The 16,689-nt window shown below is 41.6% G+C and overlaps 1 protein-coding gene across 4 annotated transcripts in view; it reads left to right on the top strand.

The window, feature by feature from the left end:
- PIGN (phosphatidylinositol glycan anchor biosynthesis class N) overlaps positions 1–16,689 on the top strand; it is a 637,819-nt gene that overhangs the window by 201,539 nt on the left and 419,591 nt on the right. For all 4 annotated transcript variants that reach the window (XM_073630904.1, XM_073630905.1, XM_073630902.1 and 1 more), the window contains one exon: positions 5,004–5,096. In XM_073630904.1, coding sequence (XP_073487005.1) covers positions 5,004–5,096 — 93 coding nt within the window. The remainder of the gene's footprint in view (positions 1–5,003; positions 5,097–16,689) is intronic.

The following is a 16,689-nucleotide window of genomic DNA, read 5'->3' as shown; positions in this document are numbered from 1 at the left end:
AGGTATCACCGCAAACATCAGATCAAGGGCAGTAATTCTAGCAGTAGACCTCCTCTGTAAATTTAAAATGGTAACCTGTAAAGGCTTTTAAAAAATTGTATGTAGTTTGTCACCGCTGCACAGTTGTGCACAATTTTAAAGCATGTCGTGTTTAGTATCCATGTACTCGGCATAAGATCATCTTTTATACTTTACCAAACATTTGGGAAATATAGTATGTTTTAGTGCATAAAAATTTTTCCAAAAAAAATTGAGTTTGTAAAATCGCTGAGCAAATACTATGTGAAAAAAAAAATTGCAACACCCACCATTTTAATCTGCTGGGCCTTTGCTTTAAAAAATATATAATATTTAGGGGTTCAAAGTAATTTTCTAGCAAAAAAATAAATACATTTTCATGTAAACAAAAAGTGTCAGAAAGGGCTTTGTCATCAAGTGGTTAGAAGAGTGGGTAATGTGTGGCATAAGTTTCTGATGTTGTGTATAAAATACCAGGGCAGTTCAACCCCCCCCCCCCCCCCCCCCCCCCCCCAAAATTACCCCTTTTTGGAAAGTAGACACCCCAAGCTATTTGCTGATAGGCATGTTGAGTCTATGGAATATTTTATATTTTGAAAAAAAAAAAACCTGATAAACCTGACATACTCTGTGCAGCACAAACAATTTAAGTCGTACCATCAGATCATTTACGACCAGAGTCAGTGAGCATATTAGTAAGATGGTAGAAGGTAGCATCAAACACACAGTCTCTCATCACTACCATGAGTTTCATAACAGAGACCCCAGAGGTACAGAGTTTGTAATTATTGATTCATACATTCCTCCCTGGAGGGTGGAGCTATCATCAGGGGAGTGTCTCGTCTTGAGAATTTTTGGATTTACGAATTACAGTGCCACTCCCCCCATGGAATCAATGTAGAATGGGACATCAATTCTTTTATAAACAAATCATAGAGGTCCTTGCTGTTTAACATAGAGGTTTTTTAGGATTATGAGGTTATAATACATACATTTCATCCATCTGATTTTGATAATTTGTTGGATTCCTTATGGATTTTTATATTTTAGCCAATAGTTCTATTTTCATACATAGATCATATTTAGGGGTGCTCTTTTTCCTTTCCATACATATTCCAATGTGCTTTTATGTGATTCGCTGATATTTGTATTTATGCTTTATCAGAATTTTTAGGATTCAACCCAGTGCGGTACAAAATTTAAAAAATCCTTAATTTTATATTAAATGAATATATGCAGATTCATATATAACACTCACTTTGCATCAACCTTTTGGGCAGTGTTTCACATATATCCAGATTTTTAGTGCGTTTTTCCCCAAAATTGGTTGTATTGATTACATTATTCTATATGTACTGTATATCAATCAGCAATAATCAAACTAACCATCACTATCGAGGGCATACATAATTTATGTTTTACATATATAAGTTGTCTACCTATGTGATAACATTACCTCAGTATTGTGATATGTCACGTTTTTTTGCTTTCTAATGTTTTCTTTCTATTTTTCCTTCTTTTTATTTTATCCCTTACCGGGACGCATTATTTTCAATATAGCAATTAGGTCCGCACAAGCCCCGATTAATTAAAACGGGGCTTGGAGTTTGTTGTCCTGCGTTCCAGATACCACTTCCGGTCTCTCAACATAAGTCACATCCGTTTTTCATTTATTATGCCTGCCTATCCCCAGCTATCCATAATGAGGCTTAGTTTTCGCCCGGATATGCGTTCCACTGCGCACTTCCTATTCGTTCTAATATGTAATTTTTTACATTTTTTAACTCATTTATTTTTTTTCTTCAGTCCGGACCTTCTTAGTGGGTCTATTTAGACCTATCCTATTCAATTTTAATACGTAATTCCATGTTTCAAGCCATTTTTTGTTTCCAGTTAATTGACGTACTCCATCTTTAGCCCTTCAGAGTGAGGCTTGTAGCGGCATGTGTCACTTCCGTTTCCTTTTTCCATATGTTGGGATGATACCATAGTGAGGCTTGAAACTCAAGCCATGCCGCCATCTTTGTCCCCATTGGACATACAATACCAATTAGGATAAGCATGCACAAGTTTGTCTCCTAAATTTATGGGATATTTTATATATATAAATGCAGTGGGACAGGCAGGACGACACCCCAGAGGATATCTTCGTGGATGAAATGCATCGGGTCGAGCCTGTTGTTCCCATTGCGTCATTTTATTGATTAACAAGCGCTTGTTTTACCTTTTCCAAAATGTGAGTGTAAATCTTTCATTTTTAATAATAAATTTTGTGTTATGCGGATTCACGCTATGTGCATTTTTTAATCCTTTTTGGCCTCATATGTTTGAATCCACGTGACGTTTTATATATCTTGGAGCTTCCTTTCTTGTCGACTTGTGGTCCTTGTGAGAAGATTACTATATTCAATTGTATCAGTGCCTATATCCATCTGGGTCCTATTATCTTTGGTGAAGAGTCACCAACAAACCTTTTTGATTCATAGGGCGTATGTCCTATTGAATCCATACTCTCTAGTAAGCCTCAGTGTTATTGGTGGTGGTGCTCCATCATCTCCCCTTTTCATGCACGTTTAGCGGTGGCTTGAAAATGACCATTTGGGGCATCAAGATACATATGTTTTGGACATTTCCATTCATCAAACACATTATTTTTTTTTCTCTTCTCTCTTCCTCACTCAGTGGATTTTTCTTTATTGCTTTTGAGTTTATAATAAGTTGTTCACTGTATTTTATGTGTATGATATACATTGGTTTAATCACCCGATATCACTGCATTTTATATGTATGGTATAAATTGGTCTAATCACCTGATATCATTTCAATTTATATGCATAGTATTGGTCTAATCACCTGAAAACATTATTTCAATACTGCACATGTATACTGTTAGTTTGTTATCTTCACTATTATTCTAATTTTGATATATTTAGTTTAGTTTATCAGGTTATCTATGCACTTTAGATCACCCTTTTAAATTTCAATTTGTCATTAGCGTTGCACCATCACTTTTTTCATATTTTATATTTTGCCACAAGTTTCGGGAAAATTACAATAATTTTTTTTTCTCACAATTGTCACTAAAACATGCCATGGGCATGTTTTTACCCCCCCAATTACACCCCAAAATACATTCTGCTGCTTCTCCTGAGTATGGGGATACCACATGTGTGGGACTGTTTGGCAGCCTAGCAGTGTACAGGACCCCGATAACCAAGCACTGCCTTCAGGCTTTCTAAGGGCTTAAAATGGTGATTTCACTCCTCACTACCTATCACAGTTTCGGAGGCCCTGAAATGTCAAGATAGCACAACCCCCCCCCCCCCCCTAATAACCCCATTTTCGAAAGTAGACACCACAAGGCATTTGCTAAGAGGCATGGGGAGAATTTTCCAACTCTCATTTATTTTGGAAATTGAAGAAAGTAAAGGAAAATTAATTTTTTTTCTTTTTTCAATTTTCAAAACTTTGTGACAAAAAGCGAGATCTACAAAATACTCAAAATGCCTCTCAGCAAATAGCTTGTGGTGTCTACTTTCCAAAGTGGGGTTGTACTATCTGGGCATTTCATGGCCTCCGAAACTGTGATAGGTTGTGAGGTGTGAAAAAATTTATGCTCTTAGCCTGAAGGTGGTGCTTAGATTTCGGGGTCCTGTACGCGGCTAGACTGCCAAAAAGTCCCACTCTTGTGGTATCCCCGTATTCAGGAGAAGCAGCAGAATTTATTTTGGGGTGTAATTTCACATATGCCCATGGCATGTTTGAGCAATATACCATTTAGTCACATCTTTGTGAAAAAAAATTAAATAAAAATTCTTGTAATTTTCCCGAAACTTGTGGTAAAATATAAATTATTCCATGGACTCAACATGCCTCTCAGCAGATAGCTAGGGGTGTCTACTTTCCAAAATGGGGTCATTTGGGGGGGGGGTGCTATATGGGCATTTCATGGCCTCCAAAACAGTGTAAAAAACACATGTCATAACATCTGTAAAGATTACAGCCGTGTGAATGAAGCCTAATACACACGGTCGGATTTTCTGATGGGAAATGTTGGATGTGAGCTTGTTGGATGAAAGTCCGACCGAGTGTCTGCTTCATTGAACATTTGTTGTCGGACTTTTTCCGTCAACAAATGTTGGCTAGCAGGTTTTCAAATTTTCCGCCAACAAAACTTTGTTGTCGGAATTTCCGATCATGTGTACACAAGTCCGTCGCACAAAAGTTTACGCATTCTCTGAATCAAGCAGAAGAAGCCGCACTGGCTATTGAACTTCCTTTTTCTCGGCTCGTCCTACGTCTTGTACGTCACCACATTCCAACGTTCATGATTGTTGGCCAACATTTGTGTGACTGTGTGTATGCAAGACAAGTTGGAGCCAACAACCTTTAAACAAAAATCCACGGTTTTGTTGTCGGAAAGTCCGATTGTGTGTACGGGGCATTAGGCTACCTAAGGGGCATTCACAAGAAGAGCTGTCACTATCGCTTCCTAGGTAGCACTAAATCACTTGAAAATCACTATTGCTTAACTGCTTGCTGACCGCCGGCTGTCAATTGACGGCCAGGCGGCGCAGCTCTCGTTGCGGGAGGGCGTCATATGACTTGAACATCAGAAACTCCTCTTTGACCAGTCAGTATAGGATAAAATCTGGCTCGTGTACATTGATTTACGGCAGTTGCTCCCCTTTACACTACCTTAATAAAAAAGATCAAGTAGATTCAATTGTTTTTAGAAAAACATAAAACTTTTTCTTCTTATGCCATAGAGAAAGTTTTGAAAAAAAGCTAATTTATGAATGTACTATAACTGGCTTTGATGTGCTTCTCGGTAAAAACCTGATTCATGCATTTGATGTTGTACATCTCATCTCTCTTCCCCGCTTGGCTTTACTGGAAAATCGTGCTGGTTGTTTTACTGTCTAAGTAGTGTGATTAATGAAGTGAACTTGGCTCACATTGTTCTCTTGTGTTTTTTCTCCTAGGGTATTTTGCCTGTGGAGTATCTTAACAGCAGCAGTCATTTTAAAGCGGAGAGTATGCTTACGAATGCGCTTCAGATTCTGGAGCAGTTCAAGGTAAGCACTTACTATTTTTTTTATTTGGTTAGTCTCCTAATGAGTCTGATATTGTTACTCTGAGTACAAAACTGACAAAGAAAATAAAAAGTTTATATTACCTTTCATTTATACCGATTAGATATGACTTTTTGTGGTTACAGATGATCATTTATGCCCATAAAAACATTGTATTGTTATTATATAAGTTTGATAAATAGATAAGAGGAATACTACAGTCTACAAAATGGTTAGCAAGGTTCCAGAGCTAAGAGCTCCATCACCTGGAGACAAAGCAAAGCTTGTCATTTTATTAACCACTTGAAGACCAGTCCTATTCTGATACTTTTTGTTTACAAGTAAAAATCAGCATTTTTTTGCTAGAAAATTACTATATATATATAATATGTTAGCAGAGGACCCAGAGAATAAAATGGTGGTTGTTGAAATTTTTTATGTCACACAATATTTGCGCAGCAGACTTTTCAAATGCATTTTTTAAAAAAAATATACTTGAATTAATTAATTGATGAATTTTAATGCAAAACAACAATATATAACCCAATTGTTGGGTAAAATATAAAAGATGTTGTTGTTATGTCGAGTAGATACCTAACATGTTACGCTTTAAAATTGCATACTCTCATGGAGTGGTGACAAAAAAATGATACTTAAAAATCTCCATAGGCGACGCTTTTAAAAGTTTTTTCAGGTTACCAGTTTACAGTGCTAAAATTATTGCTCTCGCTATCATGTTCGCAGCTATACCTTAGCGATTCGACCTGCAACAGGTCACAAAGCTCAAACCCATAAAGCGGATGGAGCAGTCCAGGTAATAATAGCCACGTTTTCAGCACTCATCAAAATATAGGAATGCCATGTATGCAAAAAGAAATACCAAATATAGTGCTCTATTCAGAATGTTGCCAGAGGCTCGCTTCTTTAAGAGGATTTGCATGTGACTAATCACTGTAAGATGGATGTTGCTCTCTCCCAGCTGTGTGCATTCTCACACCACTGGGGAGCAGGTATGTTAAATTTGGTGTTCACTCTCACTCTCTCATACTGGTCACTGCAAGTTCAACATGGCACCTCGTGGCAAAGAACTCTCTGAGGATCTGAAAAAAAGAATTGTCGCTCTACATAAAGATGGCCTACGCTTTAGGAAGATTGCCAAGACTCTAAAATTGAGCTGCAGCATGGTGGCCAAGACCATACAGTGGTTTAACAGTACAGGTTCCACTCAGAACAGGCCTCACCATGGTTGACCAAAGAAGTTGGTCAACCATGTGCACATGCTCAGCATCATATCCAGAGGTTGTCTTTTGGGAAATAGACGTATGAGTGCTGACAGCATTTCTGCAGAGGTTGAAGGGGTGGTCTGCATGGCTGTCATCCCAGAAGGAAGCCTCTTCTAAAGATGATGCACAAACAAACAGTTTTCTGAAGACAAGCAGACTAAGGATTTTAGGAACCATGTCCTGTGGTCTGATGAGCCCAAGATAAACTTATTTGGTTAAGATGGTGTCAAGCGTGTGTGGCGGCAACCAGGTGAGGAGTACAAAGACACGTGTGTCTTGCCTACAGTCAAGCATGGTGGTGGGAGTGTCATGGTTTGGGGCTGCATGAGTGCTTCTGGCACTGGGGAGCTACAGTTCATTGAGGGAACCATGAATGCCAACATGTACCGTGACATACTGAAGCAGAGCATAAGCCCCTCCCTTCGGAGACTGGGCCGCAGGGCAATATTCCAACATGATAACGACCCCAAACACAACTCCAAGACGACCACTGCCTTGCTAAAGAAGCTGAGGGTAAAGATGGAGGACTGGCAAGGTCTCTAGCATCCACCAACTCCGTGATGTTGTCATGGAGGAGTAGAAGAGGTCTCCAGTGGCAACCTGTGAAGATCTGGTAAACTCCATGCCCAAGAGGGTTAAGTCAGTGCTGGAAAATAATGGTGGCCAGACAAAATATTGACACTTGGGTCCAAATTTGTACATTTTCACTTTTCAACTGCTGTATGGTCTTGGCCACCATGCTGCAGCTTAGTTTCAGGGTCTTGGCAATCTTCTTCTAGCCTAGGCCATCTGTATGTAGAGCAACATGTTAAACTTCCAGTGACCAGTATCAGAGAGCGATAACACCAAATTTATTTTTAAATAATTTTTATTTTGTAGATAAAAAGAGTCATACAATTCAAAAAAGAAATATACAATACATCTCTTTTGTAAATACAGATTTTGAAATGAGGACATATAGCCTTCAAGAATGAGGCCAGATACAGAAAATATAACAACACCTGTAGGAATTCTAAGTAGAGGCAAGACAGGGCATCAAAAAGTCTAGGTGAGGGGGAGTAACCGTGAACATAACCATAAAGTAGGGGTTCTTGACTTCTACCCTGGGCTTATTGGCAAGCCACCCCTATGGGATCTCACTTTGGAGTTGCCTGATAGTCCCGGGACAAAGTCTCCCGCTTCATCGCTTTAGCTCTACTGTTAATCCCAAACTGTGCTTCTAGTCCCTTCCATTGTGCAGCCTGTCTCTGGTGCTTGCACATAAATAGCATGGCCAAAATCATGCCTAAAGTCATAGTACATACATAGTAAGTCTGCCTCAGAAAACTGCTCATGCTCAACGTAAATTGTCCCATTATAACCTATGGTGGAGACAAGAGTCTCAGGTAAAGGAAGAGGGAAAGGTGTAAGAAAAGGAAGAGTATAGAAGGGGGATACTCCCCGAGAGGATCAAACTATCTAAGGAGCTTGTAGTGTACCCGGAAACAAGGGGACATTACAGTATTTGGCCCATGGTTACCAAATAGCAAAGAATATTCCACTTTTGTCATTTAGTTTTGCCACGAGTTGTTCCTGTGCCATAATCCACGAAACCTTCCTCTTAAAAAAAAAAAAAAAAATAATAGGCAAAAACACTGCGCTCTAAAGAAGAAAAAAAGGGGAGGACAATAAGCAGCAGCATACGTTGTGACAAACAACTGTGAATAAAGGTAAAAAATGCAGCGCTAAACAGTGTTATAGCTGGGAAACTGAAACATACGTGAGTCCATATAACCATGAAAAATAGAAAATGTGATAACACAACATGAGTCCAAATAAAACAATGGTGAATAAGTGTTAACTCATGTCCATACATTAAAGACAGGACGGAAATGAATGGTTGGAGCCCCAAAGGACTGATGGATGGATGTAGATCCGTGGGCTTAGGTTGGCATCAATGATGATAAACTTCAAATAAATGAATAAAGGTGGATACTCTTACCAAAAAAGGTGGACTCCCCTGTCAGCGACATGGAGTCATTCAGGCAATGAGCCCCACGTCAATGAGCTGGAAAGGGAATCCGGAATGTAGAAACACCCAAGGTGAACTTCCAGCAACAGGAACTTCCAGGAACAGGAGATAGGTGCCAAAGATGGAAATTTCCAGATGTTGAGTGGTATACCAGAAGTGGTCATCCAAAGGGAAGATGTTCTTATCCAGAGATTATGTAAAAGAAAAAATCACCGCTTCCGCATAGTGCAGGTAAAAAGCAGGAGGATTTTTATTGCTAAAAAGCCATAAACAATAAAATGGTGATCACAAAGTTAAAAACTGAAGCAGCATGGAGGAGGGGTACCGTCCGACGCGTTTCGACCCAATGGTCTTCAACTGGATCATGGACCCCCTGCTCCACACTGCTCATATTTATAAATAATGATAGATACATAATTGATGAGGAAGGCGGTCAAATCCCATCTCATTGGATGAGCAGCAACCTGTTACACCGGAAGTAAATAGCCCAATTGAGGATAACCTATCAAAAGGCGTAATTACAGACAAGCAGGTCTGCTCTCCAATGAATGAAAAGCCGGAAGGGAGCTATTCCCTGGGATCTTCCGCCCGCATGTCAAACAAAGGATATGACGTAGCGGTAAGAAGCCCGCCAAAGAGTATGTCCTATCAGGTGATCAGGGAGGAGGCGGCGTCACGTGACCGCGCGTCAGAGCTACAAGCGTGCTGACGTCAATATGTAAACAAAGGAAGCCACGTGGAGCAATCCGGCTCATCACGTCCGCCTCTGAGTCACCTGATCCTGAAGGACAATATCTCTGAGCGGCTAAGGAGACGGACAACGCAGTACATTGCACATCTGTCATACAGTAGTTCAGATAAATAAATCTCTGACCATAATGGGAAGCTAAATACAAAATCATAAATATCTGCAACAAAATAATCACTCAATAAATATTAGACAATCATATGAAGCAAAATAACTCGTATTAGTTCATAATATGAAACATAAACAATGCAAAAGAAGATCCAGCAAATATTCCATCAATACTGGATATTCCATACACAGTATGCATTGTATAAATGGCGGGCCCATTGCCTGAAACCCTATTCCTAATGTGATATATATTATCAGACATAGATCAAATGAGTGTAAGCTAATGTGAATGATGAATAAGAAAGTTTTGTATAGGGCACTTGGGGACAAGTTCAACCATTTCTGGCCGACTATGGCTTGTGAACCAGATAGGATAATAGCTGGGTAAAACCAAAACAAGAAAAGGGTAAAGGGGCAAACCTAGGTGAAACAAGAACACCCCAAAAAAGTATATTAAAAATGAAGTAACATTAAAATTAGAGCTATAATGTGTGGCCCCTAAGCCTGATCGATGAAAGAGTTGAGGTCCCACTCCACGTTCAAGCCATACGGGGAGTAGGACCTCAACTCATGGATCCAATACGTTTCAAGGCGGGAGACACCTCGGAGGCGAGGTTCGCCTCTCCAATGGGGAACAAATCTATCGATCACCTGGAAGCGGGTGGCGGAAGGGACTTTGTTGTGGTACTGTAAATAATGTCGTGGCACTGTGTGTTTACTTTTGCCACCTTTAATTCCGGCTATGTGTTCATTAACCCGAATGGTAAAGGTCCTGATGGTCCGGCCTACATACTGCTTGTGGCAGGGGCAAGTCAGTAAATAAACAATATACTGTGAAGAACATGTTGCAAATTGTTTCATGTGATATATCTGGACCGTGACAGTGGACGTAAATGTTAACATCCTCTGCCGCCCCCCTATATTATGATGGCACACGTTGCACTTGCGGCATGGATAATATCCGTTGCAATCCTTAAAAAAGGAAACCTTCTTGGGAGGATCTATAATATTTGGGGCAATCTGCCCCTGAATAGATCTTGCTCCTCTGAAGATGACTGCAGCTTGCTCGGGAAGGGCTGGACCTAACAATCTGTCATTTTGGAGCACTTTCCAGTGTTTCCTGAAAATATTTTTAACCTGTTTTGATTGAAGGGAATGAGTAGTGGTAAAGGCCCATTTAAACCTAGAATCCACGGTGGTCTTAGGACGTTCAATCAAAGTAGAACTCCTCTTCAAGGCCAGAATGGCATTAATCTCCCCATCTAGTAGATCGGCATTATAACCTTTTTCCAAGAACCTGTTCTTAAGTAATTGGGACTGAGACAGAAAATCAGAGGTTCTGGTGCAATTACGACGAAGCCTCAAAAATTGACCTCGTGGAATCACTCTGAGCCACTGTTCCTGGTGACAACTGTCGACCGGAATGTAACCATTCCGGTCGGTAGGTTTGAAATATGTTCTAAATTCCAAATGATCATGTATGGCCAGGATTTCGAGATCCAAGAAATGAATCTTGGAAGAACTCGCCTCGTAGCTCAAGGAGATACCCCTGTTGTTCTGGTTGAGAGTAGTCATGAAATCGTCCAATGAGGCGCGATCTCCATCCCAAAGGGTTTACGTTAAATCGGACATTAAGACAGGTCTTAAAGCTTTGTGTGAAAGAAAAAATTTGATAATTCGTCCCGCTGACAAGGGCGGCAGGTTCCACGGATTCCAGCCATCTTTTATCTTCCCAAGGTCCACAAGGACCCAGTCAATCCCCCTGGCCGACCCATCGTCAGATTTTTATCTACAGCCGCTGGTCCGTTCCACCCCTTCCTTTCTCAAAGATACTAGGGATACTATCAAACTTCTGGAATCGGTCCAATTTAGGGAAGGTATGATCCTTGCCACAGCTGATGTGGCAGCATTATATACATGCATACCCCATGAGTTGGGTTTTGAGGCTGTTGAAAACTTTCTGTCCAGGGATGTCAGACTCCCCCTTCTCCAACGCAATTTCATCATGCAGCTTTTGAAATTTGCCACAAGGCATAATTATTTCTGGTTCCAGGACCAGTTTTATCTGCAGAAGAGGGGCGTGGCAATGGGCGCAAAATTCGCGCCCAGCCTAGCCAACCTGTTCATGGCACAATGGGCGGAGGATGTCGTCTATGTTGACCGAAGGCCAGAGTTGATTCTTTGGGCCAGATACATAGACGACATCCTCCTCCTGTGGGATGGAGATTGCGCCTCATTGGACGATTTCATGACTACTCTCAACCAGAACAACAGGGGTATCTTCTTGAGCTACGAGGCAAGTTCTTCCAAGATTCATTTCTTGGATCTTGAAATCCCGACCATACATGATCATTTGGAATTTAGAACATATTTCAAACCTACCGACCGGAATGGTTACATTCCAGTCGACAGTTGTCACCAGGAACAGTGGCTCAGAGTGATTCCACGAGGTCAATTTTTGAGGCTTCGTCGTAATTGCACCAGAACCTCTGATTTTCTGTCTTAGTCCCAATTACTTAAGAACAGGTTCTTGGAAAAAGGTTATAATGCCGATCTACTAGATGGGGAGATTAACTCCATTCTGGCCTTGGAGAGGAGTTCTACTTTGATTGAACGTCCTAAGACCACCGTGGATTCTAGGTTTAAATGGGCCTTTACCACTACTCATTCCCTTCAATCAAAACAGGTTAAAAATATTTTCAGGAAACACTGGAAAGTGCTCCAAAATGACAGATTGTTAGGTCCAGCCCTTCCCGAGCAAGCTGCAGTCATCTTCAGAGGAGCAAGATCTATTCAGGGGCAGATTGCCCCAAATATTATAGATCCTCCCAAGAAGGTTTCCATTTTTCAGGATTGCAACGGATATTATCCATGCCGCAAGTGCAACGTGTGCCATCATAATATAGGGGGGCGGCAGAGGATGTTAACATTTACGTCCACTGTCACGGCCCAGATATATCACATGAAACAATTTGCAACATGTTCTTCACAGTATATTGTTTATTTACTGACTTGCCCCTGACACAAGCAGTATGTAGGCCGGATCATCAGGACCTTCACCATTCGGGTTAATGAACACATAGCCGGAATTAAAGGTGGCAAAAGTAAACACACAGTGCCATGACATTATTTACAGTACCACAACAAAGACCCTTCCGGCACCCACTTCCAGGTGATCGATAGATTTGTTCCCCATTGGAGAGGCGAACCACGCCTCCGAGGTGTTTCCCGCCTCGAAACGTATTGGATACATGAGTTGAGGTCCTACTCCCCGTATGGCTTGAACGTGGAGTGGGACCTCAACTCTTTCATCGATCAGGCTTAGGGGCCACACATTATAGCTCTAATTTTTATTTTAATGTTACTTCATTTTTAATATACTTTTTTGGGGTGTTCTTGTTTCACCTAGGTTTGCCCCTTTACCCTTTTCTTGTTTTGGTTTTACCCAGCTATTATCCTATCTGGTTCACAAGCCGTAGTCGGCCAGAAATGGTTGAACTTGTCCCCAAGTGCCCTATACAAAACGTTCTTATTCATCACACACATTAGCTTACACTCATTTGACTATCTATGTCTTATAATATATATCACATTAGGAATAGGGTTTCAGGCAACGGGCCCGCCATTTATACAATACATACTGTGTATGGAATATCCAGTATTGATGGAATATTTGCTGGATCTTCTTTTGGATTGTTTGTTTCATATTAGGAACTAATACGAGTTATTTTGCTTCATATGATTGTCTAATATTTATTGAGTGATTTTTTTTGTTGCAGATATTTATGATTTTGTATTTAGCTTCCCGTTATGGTCAGAGATTTATTTATCTGAACTACTGTATGACAGATGTGCAATGTACTGCGTTGTCTGTCTCCTTAGCCGCTCAGAGAAATTGTCTTTCAGGATCAGGTGACTCAGAGGCGGACGTGATGAGCCGGATTGCTCCACGTGGCTTCCTTTGTTTACATATGGATGTCAGAGCGCTTGTAGCTCTGACGCGTGGTCACGTGACGCCGCCTCCTCAATGATCACCTGATAGGACATACTCTTTGGCGGGCTTCTTACCGCTACGTCATGTCCTTTGTTTGACATGCGGGCGGAAGATCGCAGGGAATAGCTCCCTTCCGGCTTTTCGTTAATTGGAGAGCAGACCTGCTTGTCTGTAATTACGCCTTTTGATAGGTTATCCTCAATTGGGCTATTTACTTCCGGTGTAACAGGTTGCTGCTCATCCAATGAGATGGGATTTGACCGCCTTCCTCATCAATTATGTATCTATCATTATTTATAAATATGAGCAGTGTGGAGCAGGGGGTCCATGCCTCAGTTGAAGACCATTGGGTCGAAACGCGTCGGACGGTACCCCTCCTCCATGCTGCTTCAGTTTTTAACTTTGTGATCACCATTTTATTGTTTATGGCTTTTTAGCAATAAAAATCCTCCTGCTTTTTACCTGCACTATGCGGAAGCGGTGATTTTTTCTTTTACATAATCTCTGGATAAGAACATCTTCCCTTTGGATGACCACTGCTGGTATACCACTCAACATCTGGAAATTTCCATCTTTGGCACCTATCTCCTGTTCCTGGGAGTTCCTGTTGCTGGAAGTTCACCTTGGGTGTTTCTACATTCCGGATTCCCTTTCCAGCCCGGTGGAGCTCATTGCCTGAATGACTCCATGTCGCTGACAGGGGAGTCCACCTTTTTTGGTAAGAGTATCCACCTTTATTCATTTATTTGAAGTTTATCATCATTGATGCCAACCTAAGCCCACGGATCTACATCCATCCATCAGTCCTTTGGGGCTCCAACCATTCATTTCCGTCCTGTCTTTAATGTATGGACATGAGTTAACACTCTATTTATTCACCATTGTTTTATTTGGACTCATGTTGTGTTATCACATTTTCTATTTTTCATGGTTATATGGACTCACGTATGTTTCAGTTTCCCAGCTATAACACTGTTTAGTGCTGCATTTTTTACCTTCCTCTTAAAACCCTGAAACGAAACGCTAGGTTTCTTCCAGGACTTCGCTATGGTAACTTTAGCTCCTAGGAGGATAAAGAATATTAGCTTCTGTGCAAATTTAGGAAGATCCCTGATCCTCCCATTTAGCAGAGCGATGGAGGGATTAGGGGTTATTGTTTGCTGCAAAATAGTACTGATTGTGGGGAAAACTTTACCCCAATATGATCTGATTCTAGGGCAGAACCACCATATATACATCATAGACCCCTCTAGCTCGCAACCCCTAAAACATAGGGGGGATGTCCCTGGAAAAATGACAGAAATGCGAGCAGGTACATAGTACCACCGTGTTATGACTTTGACACTGACTTCTATCGAGATGTTTTGTATACCTTTGAAGGATCTTTCAAACCTGATAGACCAATCCTTCGAAGTCCAGGAGCTGTCTGTGTCCTCCTCCCAGGCCCGAGCATAAGCAGGTTTGTCCGAGAGAGATTTTAATGCAGTGTAAATTAGGGCTATTCCTCCCCTCTGGACTTCTATATTGGAGCACCAATGTTCAAAGGGAGTCAAGTAGGGGTTTTCTTGATTGTGTTTCCAAATTGAGTGTAGGTAGTGGGTAATTTGGCAGAATCTGAAGATCTCAGAGTCAGGCATATCTAAGTTATTCTGACAGTGAGTCAGCGTGATCGGGCCTTTGGGGGAAAGAAAGTGACCTATCCTTTATAGGCCTTTATCTGTCCACCATTTAAAAGCCCTAATGACCATCCCTGGAGGGAAATCAGGATTGTGGAAAAGGTGAGCTAGCGGTCTGATAGGTGAGATTAGATTACGAAGCAAAAAGAGACTTGTGCTCAAGGCAATGGAATGAGTGAGGGTGGGTGATAGGATTGCTGGCCTAGCCTTAGGTTCACACCAGAGAAGGTAGCTCGGCTTTGGGCCTTTCACAAGAACCATTGAGATTTGGGAAAGTTGGGCTGCCTGATAGTATCGCCATAAGTCCGGCAAACCGAGCCCTCCCTGACTTTTTAGATGGTAAAGGATACTGGAGGGGCATCTGTACCCCCTTCGACCCCAGATAAAGCGGACAGTCTCCGATTGGAATTTGAGGAGGAACTGTTTTTTAATCGGGATAGGGAGGGAGCGAAAAAGATATAAAAGGCGGGGGAGAAGAGTAATTTTCACGGCATGAATTCTGCCCAACCAGGATAGACCACATCTGGCCCACCTATCCAAGTCCTCTCTACATTTTCGAAGCATGGGTGGGTAATTGGCTCCAAAAAGACTTTGTATGTCTGAAGTTATTCTGATGCCTAAATAGGGAATCTCTGTTAGCGCCCAGGGGAATTCAAAATTAGTGGAGAGCTGAGTGATTAGATCTTGCGGGACCGTTATGTTCAGAGCAATGGATTTGGACATATTGACCCTTAAGCCAGAAACTGTGCTAAATTCTTGGAGGATTTTATAGATCATAGGGGTGGAGGTTAGAGGGGAGGTGATATAAAGGAGAAGGTCATCCGCATAAAGCGCGCATTTATGCTCCTGATCTCCGCAATGTACCCCCTGAATATCTGGAGTGGTTCTGATTGCCACAGCCAGTGTTCAATTGCAATCGCGAAGAGGAGAGGGGAGAGTGGGCAGCCCTGCCTGGTCCCCCGTCCGATAGGGAACTGTTCTGAGTACCTCCCCATGAGACAAACTAGGGCTGACGGGGTCGAATAAAGGGACTTAATGAAGTTCAGAAAGAAGGGGCCAAATCCCCATCTTTGTAATATGTCAGATAAATATTCCCAGTCAACAGAGTCGAAGGCTTTATGTAGGTCAATGGAAAGGAGGAAGCCCCTCTGTGGAGGGCCCCCATCCCATCCAGACCTAAGCAGAGAGATGACATCTATAGTTCTACGTATATGATCTGGTCCCTGTCTGCCAGGGATGAAGCCCACCTGATCTTTATGGATATATTTGGATATGAAGCTCGCCACCCTGTTCGCTAGAATTTTTGTCAGAATTTTGATATCATTGTTAATAAGCGAAATAGGCCTATAGTTACCAAGCTCACTTGAGTCTTTTCCCGGCTTCGGGATTACCGATATACATGCTGAGTTAAGATCAGGTCCCAGGGGGGCTCCATCCCTGAGGGAATTGAAAAATTTAGTTAGGTGAGGGGCCAGGCTGGGGGCAAACTTTTTGTAATATCCGGTGGAGAAACCATCTGGTCCCGGGGCGGACCCCGTTTTAAGAGATCAGATTGTGCCTAACACTTCCTCCACCGAAAACGTGTCATCTAAAAGTTCCCTATGCTCCTTGGACAAAGCTGGAAGAGGTAGGTCACCGAGGAAATGGTCACATTGCTGTTTGGGGGGGGGGATTTGGAGGGTTTATATAGATTAGCATAAAATTGTGAAAAAGCTTCCATAATCTTTGTTGGGTTTTGTGTCAGATCTCCTGATGGCATCTTGATTTTGGGAAACG

Source organism: Aquarana catesbeiana, linkage group LG05 (assembly GCF_042186555.1).
Source record: "Aquarana catesbeiana isolate 2022-GZ linkage group LG05, ASM4218655v1, whole genome shotgun sequence".
Classification (NCBI taxonomy): Eukaryota; Metazoa; Chordata; class Amphibia; order Anura; family Ranidae; genus Aquarana; species Aquarana catesbeiana.
Note: the sequence above shows the minus strand (reverse complement) of the source record. Positions and strands in the feature narration are given on the sequence as shown.